At 35.1% G+C, this 17759-nt stretch overlaps 1 protein-coding gene across 4 annotated transcripts in view; it reads right to left on the reverse strand.

Annotated features, from left to right (window-relative positions):
* unc5a (unc-5 netrin receptor A) overlaps positions 1 to 17759 on the reverse strand; it is a 236850-nt gene that overhangs the window by 46803 nt on the left and 172288 nt on the right. For all 4 annotated transcript variants that reach the window (XM_051127773.1, XM_051127772.1, XM_051127771.1 and 1 more), the window contains one exon: positions 3832 to 3996. In XM_051127773.1, coding sequence (XP_050983730.1) covers positions 3832 to 3996 — 165 coding nt within the window. The remainder of the gene's footprint in view (positions 1 to 3831; positions 3997 to 17759) is intronic.

Genomic DNA, 17759 nt, shown 5'->3' on the forward strand with positions numbered 1-17759 from the left:
TCTCAGCATGGGGAATACAAACTCTTCACTCTTGACCTCTACTTCTGCACATACTAATAGGAGTGTTTGCTCACACTCTGCCTCTCTTTATCTCTGTCTCTTTCTGTCGACGATCTGTATCAGTCGTGGCCGTAGCGAGATTAAACGGAACAGCGCGTGAAGTTGCAGAGACGAGTACCCTGATTTCTGCTGGGAGTGAAACGGCCCCAAATTAACTGTTAATAAAGAACAAGCGTTCGGCTCACCACATTTCATGATAACCAGTGGGCTAAATTACAGGGCGAGACATTAAAAGCGCAGCTTTTTCTGTTGTTCTGCTGTCTCTATGGGAGGGCTTTAAACTGCGGTTCCTCACAGCTGATATTACACAAAGTGCTTTGGATGACAGACAGGGTGAATAATTCAGCTGTGATATGGGCAAACATATGCAAGTAAGTCAATGCAAACACTCTGAGTTACACTAGCTCGTTTGACTATGAACACAATTAAAGGAAAAGTTCACTCAAACATGAAAATTCTGTCATTAATTACTCTCTCTCATATCATTCTAAACCCATAAGACCCTCGCTCATCTTCACAACACAAATTAAGACTGTAATTTTATGAAGCTGAGATGGAAGAGCACAAAAAGTATTCTTTTAGCTTCATAACATTACAGTTGAACCACTGATGTCACATGGACTATTTTAACAACGTCCTTACTACCTTTCTGGGCCTTGAACATGTCAGTTGTGTTGCTGTCTATGCAGGGTCAGAGAGCTCTCGGATTTCATCAAAAATATCTTAATTTGTGCTCCAAAGATGACAAGGTCTTACAGGTTTGGAACAACATGAGGGTGAGTAATCAATGACGGAACATTTTTGGGTGAACTATGCCTTTAACTATGGAACCCCATTTCCACCACTGAATTAAATTTTTTTTTAAAAAGGTAACTGCAACTTTTATATAACACGCAATTGCAAGTTAAGTCAGAATTGTGAGATTTAACAATTCTGAGAATATCAGTCTTTTTTCCCCTCAAGAGTTCTACTTTATTACTCAAAATTGCGAGTTTATATCACAATTCTGAGAAAAAGTCAGAATTGTGAAAAATAATCAGAATCGCAAAATTGAAACTCGCAATTCAAGAAAAAAGTCAGAATACAACTTTATAACTCGCAATTCTAAGTTGATATTACCCGATTATGCGAAAAGAAAGTCAGACTTTCTCAGCTCTGATATATTTCTCGCAAATGTCAGCATATATCACGCAATTCTGAGAAAAAAGTCGTAATTCTGATTTTATAATTCGCAATTGTGAGTTTATATCTCAAAATTCAGAGAAAAAAGTTAGAACTGTGAGATACAAACTCAATTTTTTTCTCTCGCAATTCTGACTTTATAACTCACAATTCTTTTTCTCAACCAATTCTAAGAAAAAAGTCAGACTTGTGACTTTTTATATCTCAGCTCTGATATATTTCTCGCAACTGTCAGCATATATCACGCAATTCTGAGAAAAAAGTCATAATTCTGACTTTATAATTCACAGTTGTGAGTTTATATCTCAAAATTCGGAGAAAAAAGTTAGAACTGTGAGATACAAACTCAATTTTTTTTCTCTCGCAATTCTGACTTTATAACTCATAATTCTAAGTTGATATCACCCAATTCTGAAAAACAAAGTCTGAATTGTGACTTTATATCTCGCAATTCTGACTTAATAATTCACGATTGTGAGTTTATATCTCAAAATTCAGAGAAAAAAGTCAGAACTGCGAGTTTGTGTCACGGAATTCTGAGAAAAAAAAGTCTATTCAGTGTTTATTCAGTGTCAGTAACAGGATTCCATATTTAAAGGGGGGGGGGGTCTAATGCTACTTCATGCATTCTGAGTTATTTACACTGTTAAAGAGTTGGATTCTCATGCTAAATGTGCCAAATATACTCCTGAATTCCTACAAGTTTCGTAAAGTTTTTTTCAAGCATGGCTCTTCATGGCATCATAAAGAGTGGAACTCCTTATATGGGCATTTCTCCTGAAACAGCGCGCCAACACACATATCAACCAGAGCGAGAACAAGAACACGTCCATCAACGTGCTTTATTCAGCAGCAATACACAGGACTTGGTTGGGAAGAATGTCTCCAAACAAGTGTGTTTTTCGTTGTGAGGGAAAGATAACCTTGTTCAGCCTCCCAAAGAACGTAGCGGTACATGAACAGCGGATGCGGTTTCTTTTTCCGGGGAAGCAGCAGAGTTTTGCAAGTGTGTTTGTTGACGAGCGTTTTATAAACAAGGCCCAGTTCGACGTGAGATTGTGTGTGTTATGCTCCTTTTAACAAAGCACAAAATATTCTTAGCATGGCCAGAGGGGGTGCTATAATATTTTGTTCAAAATAATTAATTCAATTTACAGTTCACTGTTTATTTGATTCACACTGAATCAATTTGATACAGTACTGTACAAATTATATGAATTTTTAAATATCTTAGGCAAGAAGATGATGTACTAAAATTAATTCAACGTGTTTATTACAATCCAAGCCAAACGATATCCCCATTTATTTGTACTTGTAACATAATTTATGCATATGCATTAATGTTTAAAGATTTGGGTTGTTGATTTTTTTTTGTTGTTTTTTGGGATCCATTAAATTTGATCAAAAGAGACAGTTTTAGACATTTATAATGTAAGCAAAGATTTAATTTTCAAATAAATGCTGTTTTTTTAACCTTTCAATCCATCAAAAAATCATGGATTCCAAATTATGCTTCTGCAAAGAAAAACAAAAAAACAAGCTGCACAAAAGTTTTTAACATTAATTTGAATAAGAAGAAATGCCTCTTGAGCAGCAAGTCAGCATATTAAAAAAAAATTCTGATGGATCATGTGAGACTGAAGATTAGAGAAATTTGGCTTTCGAATAAATAAATCGCAGGAATAAACTACATTTTAGTATTTCTATACTGCATTTTTTAATATAAATGTAGACTTTGTGAGCATAAGATCAAAACATAATATCTTACCAACCCTAAACATTTAGTGATGCATTATAAATATAGTACACAAATCAATTCACTCTAATTTTAGCAATCACTTTCTGCCCAACACAAAGCATTCAAAATTTAAAAGTCATATTTCAATCAGGATTTTTCTAGTTGCAACACTTTTAGCACATAAAGTCTGTAAAGCTGTGAAAGCACATTAAACCATTTGCTCAAGAAGCTCTTCTGTCCTCCGTAAGTCACACAGAAGCATCCTCAAATCACACAAAGCTGTGACTTCTCCACAGTCTGCCCTCTGGCATTTGTTTGAACCAATCGTTTTTCGTGGAAACAGTTGATAACGGCCACCAGAAGCTCTGATATCAAAAACAATCATCGGAAGAGCGGCAATAACGCCGCTGCTCCTGAGGATGCCCATTTCAGTGCTGCTGTGATACTATGGCAACAGCGGCTGTAGGACTGAGAGGTTTAAAATCATTAAAACAACTGAAGAACAACAGGAACGGAAAGGTTGTGCGAGGAAAGAGAAACTGGAAAACAAACACAGCGAATGTAACCCAAGGGACATCAAGACCTTGGACAACTCGAGACTCTCTGATCTGGAAAAGTGACCTTCCTGCAAAATACACGACCTGACGATGCACAAGGCCTGCCTGAAATACTAAACAAAGTGTGTTAATATAGACCTCCAAAGTGCCCTTCCTAGATTCTTCCTTCCTGTTGTCTATTTAATAGGACTCTCACTGATGCATCCCAGGCTTCACATCACATTTAGTGATCAATAAAGGAAGCCTGTGTTTAAATCGATTGATTAATCAAGGGACAGAGATGGTGGTACTCACTCTGTGGGCACTGCTCACTGGTACAGTTGAGGGACTGAAGATCAAGGCCTTGGCATTCCTTCCCACCAGTGCTGGGTGTAGGTTGGGTACATTCCCTGCTCCTCCACATGGTGCAGTCGGCTCCGCATGGCGACCACTTACTCCACTCGCTCCAACCTCCGTCCACTGAACACACACGTACATATACACACAGAGGAAGTACAATTAGCAATCTATCACACTTCAGGGCAGAAACATACTCAACTCAAGAACTTAAACATAAATGCAAACACTTAAATAATTAAGATCTTTTGTTGTTTTCATCTTGTAATGCCTTAAAATCTTTTAACGTTTCTTATGCTTACCAAGGCTGCATTTATTTGATGTGAAAAGCAATAGCTTGAAATATTGTGATTTAAAATACAAGTTTCTATTTTAATATATTTTAAAATGTCATTTATTTCTGTGATGCAAAATTGAATTTTCAGCATCATCACTCCTGTATTCAGTGTCACATGGTCCTTCAGAAATCATTCTGATAAAGTGATTTGATGCTCAAAAACATTTCTTACTATTATTAAGTTTGAAAAGAGTTTTTGCTGCGTAATAATTTCATGGAAACCGTGATATACTACCACGCAAAAGTTTGGTTTTAAGTATTAAAAAAAAACTATTTAGAAAGATTGCATTAAATTCATCAAAAGTGACAGTAAGACATTTATAATGTCAATATCACAAAAAAAGCTTTCTATTAATCAAAGAATTCTGAAAAAAGTATCAAGGTTTCCACTATATATATATATATATATATATATATATATATATATATATATATATATATATATATATATATACACAAGTAAATAAAAACAAGAAGAAAAGAAGACAAAGATATATACATAAATATATTACATTAATCAGAAGTGACACTAAGACATTTATAATGTCAATAAAAAAAAAAAAAAAAAAAATTAAAAAATTGTTAATCAAAGAATCCTGAAAAAGTGTCATTTTTTTGTGTAAATAGATTAAAAAATAAAATCTAAATAAATAAATAAATACACTTCATCAAAAGTGACAGTAAAAAATGTATAATGTCAATATAAAAACAAAAAAAAAAACAAAACAAAAAAACAAAAATTTCTATTAATCAAAAAATCCTGAAAAAATTATAATGGTTTCCACAAAATAAAAAAAATAATTTTAAATAAATAAATAAATAAACTTCATCAAAAGTGACAGTAAGAAATTTATAACGTCAATAAAAAAACAAAAACAAAAAACAAAACCTTTCTATTAATCAGAGAATCCTGAAAAAAATTATCATGGTTTCCACTATATATATATATATAATAATAATAACCATTATTAATAATTGAGCACCAAATCAGCATATTATGCTGAAAATTCAGGAATAAATTACATTTTTAAACATATTCAAATACTACATTTATTTTAATTTGTAATATTTCACAATACTACTGATTATACTGTATTTTTTTTATCAAATAAATTTAGCCTTGGTAAACATAAGAGATGAATTTCAAAAACTTGTAAACATCTTAATTATTCCAAAGCTTTGGCCACCAGTGTATCTCTATACCTGAGGGGGAGATAGTGCCATTCAACTAGCTGTTGTTATTCAGGTAACCAATTATGAATATTCAGACTTTAGCTAACCAATCTCAGCAACATACGTGCTCTACAACATGTACGCACAAACTCCACACACCTGCCTTCTGCTCAAGTCAGTCACAGTTTTTGACACTGCGGTGTATTAAATAATGCAGCTTATGCAACTCGAGTGCTGTCATACTGATGGATGCAATGCCAGTCTCTATGATACACTACAACCACATACAGACGTGCCGCCTCTGCAGTCACAGTTTCACATATGCACTCACATTTGACAACATTATTCCTAGCTTTTTAGCTACGCATTAGAGACTTAAATACAGCTATGAAGTGTGACATTTTTAACACTTTTGTGGCATTTAATTTCTTTCCCTCACGTCAAATTATGTGTAAAGCTTTTTCATCATTTCTGTTTTACATGACCCTTTCTCTAAAGAGTTCAGTAGCAAACAATTTAGTTTTGCTACTCTGCCTTTTTTTCGAATATACTAATGTTGTTTTTGTAATGTTATGCTCATCAAGGCTGCATTTATGTGACTAAAAATACAGTAAAACAACAGTAAAATTGCAAAACATTATTATAATTTTAAATAACTGTTTTTTATTTGAATATACTTTAAAATGTAATTTATTTGCCTGTAATTGCAAAGCTGAATTTTTAACATCCATTGTTACAGTGTCACATTATCCTTTAGAAATCATTCTAATATGTTGATTTGCTGCTTAAGAGACATTTATTAGTCTAAATGTTTTATATACATACACAATTTCAAGTGTCAAAGCCCATAAAGGAAGATAAAAGGCAGGTGGAAAATTCTGTATGTGTAAGTGTGTTTGTGCCCAGTCTAACGACACTCAAATGTCCTATTTCCTCCCAAGCCTCGGAAGAAGTATTTTATTTCCATTTCTCATTCTCACAGGGCCGCGCTATTCGTCTGCTGGACCGGAGGCCATTTTGGAAGTCTTATTCGGGCTGACGTTGTGCCAGGTTGGGGAAGGTTACTACAGGGCTAATGTGAGCAGCTCTGGTAATGAGCTCTCTAGGGGCGCTGAGCTGCACCCTCACAGGACCAAGAGCAGGGGTGAATTATGGTACTTGGATACAGAGTTACTGATGACTCCATTCGACAGACCGAGGATCAGACGCGCCGGGCTGTTCATTAACCCCTGGCTTTATAGCATATTCACTGTGCGGTTGTGCTCCGCTAACCTGACCCTGACAGTACAGTGAGGTCACCGCTTGGCCAAACAACCAGCTAATAAAGTACTTGCGTGCCTTAGCGATAAGAAAGATGAAAAGACCGCCGTCACAAATGGCTTTGAATAAAGACGATATTCAGTCATGGCCTGCCAGGCGAAAGCGGGGTTTTCATATTTAAATATACAGAGAGATTATTAAACAACACAGAATGATATTCGTACTAACAAAGAATGTGCGGAGTGCATCTAAAAGAGATGCTGACACAGCTTTTGATCAAACATTTGGCAGGGAGAGTGGCGAGGCAATAGAATAATTGTCCTTGTACGCCATTGAGTGGACTCATTTGCGAGCAAGGCAGGCTTATATCATCACGCTAGCCTGACTGAACTGGGAACTGATGCTTAATGAATACATTACAATAAGAAGCGTGTTCCTGTCTCTGATTCTCCCCATGAATTTTAAAAGGCAGGTGATGAGAGATCAACAGCTAAGAGATGGAGAAAAGATTCTCTTTCTTCTCTCCAAAAACATCTAAAAGGAAGTCTCTCGACTCATCTGAGAAGAAAGAGCTACAGATAAAACACTAGCAGCAATATAGACATTAAAGTCAACATAAAAAGGCATTCTCAACCCATCTGACTCTGATAACATGATAGATTTTCAAATAAAGATGATTTTCATTTAGTTCAAAAAAATAGTAGGGCTTTATTTAATCCCTTGGGAATTGACTGGATTATGAAAAGTGGAGAACACACCTGGACAAGCTTGCAGTCAGTTGTGAAGGACTACTTGGCCACTACTTGGCAACCAGGGCCCACTTGAAAAATATGCCTGCAGCAACATTTCTGCAAAATGTTATGTTGCTTCTTGCATGTTTTATGGACACTTTCAGAGTAAAATGCCTAGTGAGTGGCACTAAAACTGCAGTCAGTTTTAGTTAAAAAAAAGATATCAGTTGCATAAACTCCTTAGACTAGTCTTAAAAATGTTGTCATGTTATTTTTTTTCTTTTTAAAATCAGTTACAAAAAGGTAGACTGGTCTAATTTGAATTGAAAAGGAAGATGGGTTATCCCTTGGCTAACTACTAGTTGGTCAAACAGTCTTAATATAGTGGCTATTTTTATGCAGCTGGCCCTTGATCAGTATCAATCTGACAATATTTTGTTACACTGTAAAAAATAAAAAACACAATTTGTTGAGTCAGCTTAAAATAATTTGTTACCCTGCTGCTTTAAAATTTTACGTTCAGTCAACTAAAATAAGTTTAGTCAACTTGAAATGTTAAGTTGTACTAAGTAACAACTTAGATATTTGTGTTTGCTAAACTTAACAGATGGGTAAGAAACCCAGCTGCCTTAAAATTTTAAGTTGATTCAACTCAAATATCTAAGTTGTCAAAAGTTTAATGCTCTGTCACGTTTGAAAATAATATACATTGATGCTGACAACCTTGTTGAAAAGAAAAAAAAAACTGCATACTACCTACACTAAACCCTACCTAAATAATATAGGTACCTATATAATAAGATAAAGCTGAAGCAAGTCTTTGACCACTTTGTGTTTTACAAAAGTGTTTGATTGCAAGTGTACCAGGTGAGCTACTGAGCAAGCTTACAGTTTCAGAAAAGCCAAACATGGACCTACTTATATGATAAAAAACATCCTGTTTTAGGTTACAAATCATGCATTATGGTAAAAGTGTTTTGATGTCATAACATTGTGCAAGGAACTGCACAAAAATAAGTGTTTTTAAATTAATAATATGCCTCTGTAATCATAATTTGTATGAACAGAAATTTTAGGTCTCGCAAAAACGCTAGCCCGACGTCCCTCAGCTATTGTGTTTTCCAGTCGGGCTAAAATGTATCACCGCTCTGCCTGACTGGCTATCTTGAATAAATACAATCCATTTCTTGATTCGCGTTGTTTTATTCACTCGTATTAGTTAAACAGATTGTTGTTGATCATATGCACATTTGAAAGTCTTGCAAATGTAAACATTCAAGTGTTTTAAACCATTCAAGCAAAAGACAGCTCAATTCGGTACTTGTGTGCTGTTATTTGCGCGCACAGTGAGCCACATTGATTCCTCTTTTGTGTCTCCTTGCACTTGAATAGACACATACACACAAAATTATCTCAAAATGCCAGTCTTGGCAAGTATTCTCTTAAAGGAGAATCCAGTTCCAGAACAACAATTTACAGATAATGTACTCACCCTCTTGTCGTCCAAGATTTTCATGTCTTTCTTTCTTCAGTCGTAACGAAATTATGTTTTTTAAGGAAAACATTTCAGGATTTTTCTCCATATAATGGAGTGATATGGTGCCCCGAGTTTGAACTTCCAAAATGCAGTTTAAATGCGGCTTCAAACGATCCCAAATGTGTTTGTAAACGATCCCCAACTCTCCCAACTTTGTCCCGATGAGAATAACTCTTTGTAAAATATGTCATGATTTCATATTGTTGCAGTAACCTTTACTACATTACTGTGTCGATCTACAACAGCAGCCTAAAATGCTACTTGGTTATTAGTTAGTATAAACCAGTTGGTTAGCACTGACCAATAACTGACCATAGGTGACACCTACCAAAAAGGAAATTAATTTCAGAGGCACTGCAAGTTATTGATAAAAAGATGGCACAGTATTTTTTTTCTTTGTAATAAAGTGTATTCTTGGAAAATAAGAGCAAGAACATGTATTGAGAAAGTAAATAGAGTCAATTTTGATTTCATGTTGACCAAATAAAAAGTAATGAAGTGAGAAAAGCAGAAATAGACCGTGATGGCCAATTTCCCCTTCAAAAGACGCAACAATCAAATCTTAAACCTGCTTAACATGAGTGAAGGATGCACTAATAAGGAACCAAAGCCAGCAAATAATTGTCTATTCCAGACTCCCTGCCATTAAGATAATATCTTGGATTTCCAATCATCCTGACGTAGAGGTGAAGATGTGTGTGTGTGTGTGTGTGTGTGTGTGTGTGTCGTGCCAGTGTAGGGTGCCTGTAACACAATAAAGCAGTGGCAGGTCTATTTGGATGCCTTGTCAAGGGCACATCTAAAGGGCGTCCAACTGCTCTTTAAAAGGGCTGCAGGAAGCCCCATTTCCTCTTGCCGTTGCTCGAAATCACAATGGCCAATGCTGGACGCCTCCAGCTGCCTCGTCCTTGAGCGGGGAGGAGGAACCAAGCGGGAGAGGCACACAATTACCCCTCAGATCAGCGGGGACGAGACAGAGTGAACACTTACATCTGTAATCTCACCTGGACCTAAACATTCCATGTTCAATAAAGCAGAGACAACAAGATTACAAGTGATTCATGGGCTCTGAGCCAGAATGGGCGGGGCCTGAGAGTGTCAGAATGATGTCACAATGCACCACTGCCTATCTTGTATTCAAATGCATCATGCAACATTACCACAAAAAGAATAGGTTTTCCAATACAGTGATCTAAAAGTGTTTTGGAATTCAGGAAGGGATGTTATTGCGAAGCATACTTCATGCGAAAAATTGCCTAGCCCAAAGTGCCTGCCAAAAAGGGGCTTAGGATACTTTCACACCGAAAAGGGGTTAAGCAAAACATCATCTAAAATTCAGCAGCCTTGCACCTTCGTAAGAGCCTGGCACAATATGTCCTGGACTTACAACGTTCTATGCAAACAACTATGAAGTAGGGCTATAGAAGAAGTGCGCTCTCCTAGACTCATGGCTTAGCCTACCTGATCTCATGACGAAAACGTACCTGTTGGAACTTTTCACAAGTCGCAAAAATACGTACTAATAAGTACTTATTATTACTGTGTCAGTCCGTGCATTCATGTGCATTCTCAGTGTCTCTTCTTCCAGGCTATACAGTAGCTTTGAATCAATTCTACTGATTCATTTAAAAACAGTGACTGTTTATGAGTCATTCAATCATTCATTCAAAGCACTGATTCATTAAAGAAGCGAAACAAGTGACTGCCATTAAATCATTATTCAACCTTTTATTTTAGTTTTATTGTCGACATTATTTGATTCAGTAATGAAACACAACTACAGTAATGTGTGTTGCTCGATATTGCAACATTTATGCTACTGCTTTGTTTTAAACTATATTTTTTGCTGGTGAAGAAAAAAAACGAAGCAGTTTGCAATATTGTGAGTAAAACATCAATTGCTGTTTATTAAACCGTTATACAATATCCTTTTTTGATCTGTGACATTATATGTTTTTAAACTAGCTTTCATATTATAATAAATAATGCTACATAATGTCAACATATAACACTATATATTAAATAATTGTAAAATATTACAAATAATTTTAACTTGATTTTTGGCAATAATGGAAGTTTCTGAGGAAAATCTGTAAACATACACTACCAGTCAAAAGTTTTTGATCTGTAAGATTATTTTGTGTTTTTTTTAAAGAAGTCTCTTTTCAGCTCACCCCACCTGTATTTCTTCAATCCAAAGTATAATAAAATAATAATAATGGTTTTTGACCAGCAAATCAAAATACTAGAAAGATTCTGAAGGATCATCTGACTGGAGTAATGATGCTAAAAATTCAGCTTTGAAATCACAGGAATAAATTTTAAAATATATTTCAAAATGTTACTGTTTTTGCTGTATTTTGGATCAAATAAATGCAGGCTTGGTGAGCAGAAGAGACTTCTTTAAAACATTATACAAATTTACGGTTCAAAAACTTTTGACTGGTAGTGTGCATGTATCTCCAATGTCATTTTTACAAGATATAACGCTATTTTAGTTATATTGTCCAGCTAATTTTAAGTAAAGTATAAAAAAAGTAGTATAAACCAGTAAAAAGGAAACCATAGGAAAAAGCAATAGGGCCAATGAAAGCAAAGACTAGCACAGAATAGCATGGTCAAAAAAAGACGACTTTCATTTCCTGGCACTGAGCCTTCTTCCAAACCTAATTCATATTTATATAGGCCAACATTTTATCTGTTAAAAAAAAACCTGGGGGGTGGCACGATGGAATACTAAGAGATAAAGTTCAGCAGAATCGGCTAGCATCCAGGGAAGAGGAAAACATTCGGTCCTGAAAACATACTGCAACGTAAGCTGGAAGGCCTGTTTGTTCTCCATCAGTTAAGACACTGGCAGGGTTCCACGCTGAACGCATCAGACTAACGATAATGCATCAGTGAAAGAGAAAAATGGAACATTTTGTGATGTTAACTTTTGTTTTGTTCCCCCTGTGTGAGATTTCAATTTCACATTAAAAGTGGTAAGAATCCAAATTAATCTGCACTTACTCCGAGCTTTAAAATTACTCATATGAAAAAGGAGTTAGTGAAATGTGAAGAAGTCTGAGGGACTGCATTCAAAATGAGGTGATTCTATCCTTAGAGACCATTAAAGTCACGAGGCTCTCCAGTCATAGGTGAGGCCTGTCTTTGTGTGTGTGTATGTGCTGGATGAGGTGTCTGACGTCTCTGACGTGTCGGGTTTAGATGAAGTAGCCTCTTCAACGTGCTAAAGGTCTAACTAGCCAGTGATTCAACAAGAGCCGGTACAAGAGGCTCATCAGGGTCAATTAGCCCTTTAAAGCCCACTTATTACATTAGACTCTTCACAGCTGAACTCATCCAGTTGATTGGCCAATTGTGTTAAGTTACTGGTTTGTTCCTTTTGAAAAGATTTGAAAGAAGAAAAAAAATCCAAGTACTATTGATTCTTGAGACTATGGCAATAATTTTCCATGAGAGAAAGAAGGAGAGAGAGGAAGAAACGGTAAGCCAGCAGATCATGCAGACGAGTGCTGAGTTCAGAACAAATCAGAACTGTACAATTTTAGTTTTGTGATTATATGGATATATAATGCAATTGTAATTTATATGGCAATAAGCATTTAACATTTATAATTCTTGCTGCTAAGATATAAAGGCTAAATGTATGAAGACACACACACACACACACACACACAAAAAAAAAATCACAATTAAACGTACTGAATAGGGTGTGTGAAACACTAAAACTTCCAATAAGGTCATGTTCTGCTGCCGTTAGAGAAACTTATACTTCAAAGGCTCTCTTTGCATTCACACTGTCCTTGGACTTGCAAGTGCTTACTTTTTCCTTTTTGATCTACTTTAGTTATGATAGTGTTTTAGTTCACTCTTCGTTCTTTGAAAAGTGTAATTACTGTATGTTGTATATTGAAATTATATTGAATAATAACAACAAGAATGGTCATTTACATTGTAATTAATGTGCATTTAAATTCAATTTAATTTCTGAAATAACAACATTTTAAGATTTAATAATAACAATAATAATAATAATAATAATGGAGTGTCTATTTACACTTAGTTCAAACAGCCCACCTTGTTGGCAGAGGCTATTTACAGTAACTCTGCCCACCAACATGTGATTGGGGTAGACAACATTACAAAAAACGCCTTTTAAACAACCACTCCAGTGACATAGGAGGTAAAGCGTGTAACAGTAACTTTTTGGCACGATAGACCAGAGTTCAAATCCACCTTTTGTCAAACTTGTTCTTCTCCCTTTTCACATTATATATCAAATTGGAAAGACATTTATTTAAAAAAATAATAATAATAAAATAAAAAAGGAAATAATAACGAAAGTGTAAAATAAAGAGCCTTAATTAGGGTAGGTGTAGGGACAGCTTTATTGTCCCAATAAGGCAGCATCCATTTAATAATTTAATAAAAAAAAATAGAATTTACACTGAATACGTTATTACTGCATACTGTTTTATAATTTACTACATTACTGAGGTACAAATATCTGCTACTTGCACTAAGAAGTATAAATAACATCTAACTAATATTACTGCAAAAAAAAAAAAAAAAAAACCTGCTATTTTTACATAGTGTAAATACAATCTATCGCTTTTTGCACAAATATTAGCTTACAGTCAAGGTCAAAAGTTTGCATACACCTTGCAGAATCTGCAAAATGTTAATTGCTTTACCAAAATAAGAGGGATCATACAAAATGTGTTACTTTTTATGTAGTACTGACCTGAATATTGAAGATGAAGATATTTTACATAAACAGTAAAAAGTTTACATATAGTCCACAAGAGAAAGTAATAGTTGAATTTATAAAAATGACCTCATTCAAAAGTTTACAAACACTTGATTCCTATTACTGTGTTGTTACCTGAATGATCCACAGCTGGTTTTTATTTTTTGTTTTTTTAGTGATAGTTGTTCATGAGTCCTTTGTTTGTCCTGAACTGTTAAACTGCCCACTATTCTTCAGGAAAGTCCTTCAGGTCCCACAGATTCTTTGGTTTTTCAGCATTTTGTGTATTCGAACCCTTTCCAAAAATAACTGTATGATTTTGAGATTCATCTTTTCACACTGAGTACAACTGAGGGACTCGTATGCAACGATTACAGAAAGTTCAAATGCTCCTTGATGCTTCAGAAGAAAAAAAAACAATGCATTAGGGGCCGGGGGTGAAATCTTTTGAACGGAATGAAGATTTACATTTTTTTTATTTTGCCTAAATATCACATTTTTGTCATTTAGTACTGACCTTCAGAAGCTACAGAAGATTGTTATATGTTTACCAGAAGACAAAATAAGTGAAATTTACCCTGATCTTCAAATTCCAAAAGTTTTCACCCCCGGGCACTTGATGCATCGTGTTTCCTTCTGAAGCATGGATCTCAGAATCATATAGTCATTGTTGGAAAGGGTTCAAATACAAAAAAGATACTGAAAAACCACAACATTTTTGTGACCTGAAGATTTTTTCTGAAGAACAGCAGACAGTTTAACTGTTCAGGACAAACAAGGGACTTAACAAAAAACAAACATCACTAAACAAAAAAATACAGCTGTGGATCATTCAGGTAACAACACAGTATTAAGAATCAAGCGTATGTAAATTTTGAACGGGGTCATTTTTTTATGAATTCAACTATTATTTTCTCTTGTGGACTGTGTAAATGCCTTTTATGTAAAATAACTTATTCAGGTAGGCACTAAAAAATAACATGCATTTTGTATAATCCTCCTTATTTTGGTAAAACAATGTTTTTCAGATTCTTCAAGGTGTATGCAAACTTTTGACCTCAACTGTATATACATAATTACATTCACAGCCTAATGTGGTTTCTGTGGTTAATAATTGCATTGGTTCTGAGGATAACATTTTAAGCGCCTCGAAAACATTATTCCAACGTATTGGTATTACAAAAAGAATTCAGCTTCATCAGCATTCACACGGCATCGCACGCTCGCCGCATTACACAAAGAATCACGTCACGTCCTTTAAAGTCGCCCTGTCCTGAGGATCAGTAGAACAGCGGCGATGGACTGTGTTCACATACAGAGTCGTTTATCAAAGCTCTGCTGTTTCTCTTTCTGTCTCCTGCTGTCTGGCTGTGCTCTGGGAACACGCTGCCTCTACCTGCAGCTAGTCAGTAAATGATGATTTATACCTCCTGCAGTCAGAAGTCACGTTTTGATAAATCGGGATGAAGTCTCAGATGTAATTTTTAGGGCCTGCAGTTGTCCGTGCGTGTCTTTGTATAGTGATAAATGGAACGGGATGGTCACTCTCTCTCCTTCTGCTGTTCCCTTGCTGACAGGATTTGGGGTCCTCTGGTGAGCACACTAAAGCAGACAGGTGCCCGTTTTTGATTGGGAACACAACTAAGTCATCCTTGGCCAGGACACCACGGCTCCCTCGCTGCGACCCATGTCAGGATTAATCAGTCGGAGTATGAGAAACACGAAGGGGAATAAAGCCACCACGGGAACAACGTCCAACTCGCTCACTCAGCATGACCCTTATCAAAAAAACCTGCAACGGCCACCACTGTGAACCTCCTTTCTTCTGATTTTTTCCCCTCCTTTTTTCTTTCCCAGCAACTTATCTGTCTGCACTATACACAAAACCGAGATATGACACAACACAATCAGAATGTTTACAATAAATACTATATAGCTGAGAAGCAGGACTGAAAACCTTCAGTAACAGAGATTTTCATATCACATGGTGATATGAAGCGATAGGTCTTCCAGGCAAAACGCGTAAACTTCTTATACTAACATAAAAGGTCTTTAAAGTTGTGTTTGGGCCATTATGCTTCGGCACAGTATCTGTCAAACAAACTAAAACCAAAAGTGCAATATGGCTTAATGCCTTCATCAAGTCTGTTTTTCGACAATTGTTTTACAATATATGGCTATTTCTGTCATAGGAATAACAATAATATAAAATTGTTATTATTATTATTATTATTATACTTTAATTTGTTTGGCTTCCTAAAACACCAGTGTGAATGCAATTTAGACTGAGACAGTATATCACAACTAAGAAGAGGGTTTTCTTAGCTAAGAACATGTGTTGGAGCTCTTAATTTTGAACTCTCAAACTGCATTAGATAGAATAACGAAACTTTAAAATGTCCAAAAATGTAATTTTCTTCCAATTCTTTTTTTTTTCCACAATAAATATCATATTGTGGACTTCATATTGAAATATTGTGAGATTTTTTATATTGTTACATTCCTATTTATTACTAATAATAATGGGAATAAACCATTATTTCAGAAAAATATAGTTAATTTCCTTAAGGTTTCAAAGCAAAAGTGACTTGCGCCATCAATTATAAAATTCAACCGTAAATCCAGCCAGAAATGATCTGTTTCATAACCTTATAGTTGCACTTAGTTTGAATGAAAAATATATCAATAATGAAAAAAATTACTGACAAATAAATCAACTTTCTAAATAATTGTTGTACACGATGTTGGTAATTTTAACAGTAAAAAAAAAAAAAAAAAAAAAAAAAAAAAAAAAGTACAGTAAAAAACTGTGAACTTTGTTAGGATAATATTTTATTTAAAAAATCTGGAATCTGGTGGTGCAAAAAACATAAGTAAACAAATAAAATAAATAAATATTCGAAATATTGAGAAAATCACCTTTTAATTTGTCCAAATGTTCTTAGCAATGCATATTACTGATCAAAAATTCAGTTTTGATATATTTACCAAAGGAAATGTACAAAAAAATCTTCATTTTAAAATCCTAATGATTTTTGGCATAAAAGAAAAATTGATCATTTTGACCCATGCATTGTATTGTTGGCTATTGCTACAAATATACCCGTGCTACTTACAACTGGTTTTGTGGCCCAGGGTCACATATAGTACTGTAGTAGGTCTAACAAGATATTTCATGTAATTTTACTGTAAAATACTGTTTATTGTACAGATTAAAAAAAAAAAAAAAACGTAAATTGACATTCCCACAATTGTGGAAAGGCTATTTGATGAAATTTAATTGATCATGTGTCTATTTTACCACCTGTATTATTATCAGTATATTATACAAGTACAAAATATCTTTTATTACATTAGATGGAATATTAAAATTATATTAGTTAATGAAATATAAACTTTTTTTAAAACATAAATTTAAGTTCAGCCCTGTAAAACCTAAAACAGTAATGTGCTGTTTTTTTTTTTTACAGTAAATTTTACTGGATAACTTTTTCTAGTGTACTCTCTACTTCTCATTACTGCTTTCCTACAAAATTCTACTTCCAGTGTCTCTCTTTTAAGTGTTCATGCCTATATTTCCTTCTCCGTTTCTCTTCTCCCCCACAGAATCGCTATTTAAGTCGTAATCATGTGAAATCCATCCCCACAGAGCTCTGTCAGAAGCGTTCCCCCATGCTTTGTATTTTTGCTCATCAAAAACGCCATATTTTGAGAGCATGTTACTTACAGAGCAGCGTAAAGGTGGCGTCTTATTAAATTTCACTGGATGCTTTGTAATGAAACAGGAGATTGGCTTAAGTAGATAAACCCTCTCACTGGAGGAGTAGAGGAAGAGAGGGGGTGAGTGAGGGAGACGAGCTGCAGCTGACAAAAGCTTCGATTTCCTCTCCTGTTTACTAAGCGTGGATATTTTCCGCCGGTCAGCAGCGCCTGCATAATGCCATTTTTGTCCCTGCTGAAATACACTCACGAGCCTATCGCAGTAATCAAGAGAATCCCTTCCCCCATCTACCTGAGTCTAATGTCAGCCTGTAAATGAAGCGGCCTGACTTCCATTTCAAACTGCACGCGATCGATAAGCGCTGAGGAAAA

Source organism: Labeo rohita, chromosome 14, assembly GCF_022985175.1.
Source record: "Labeo rohita strain BAU-BD-2019 chromosome 14, IGBB_LRoh.1.0, whole genome shotgun sequence".
Classification (NCBI taxonomy): Eukaryota; Metazoa; Chordata; class Actinopteri; order Cypriniformes; family Cyprinidae; genus Labeo; species Labeo rohita.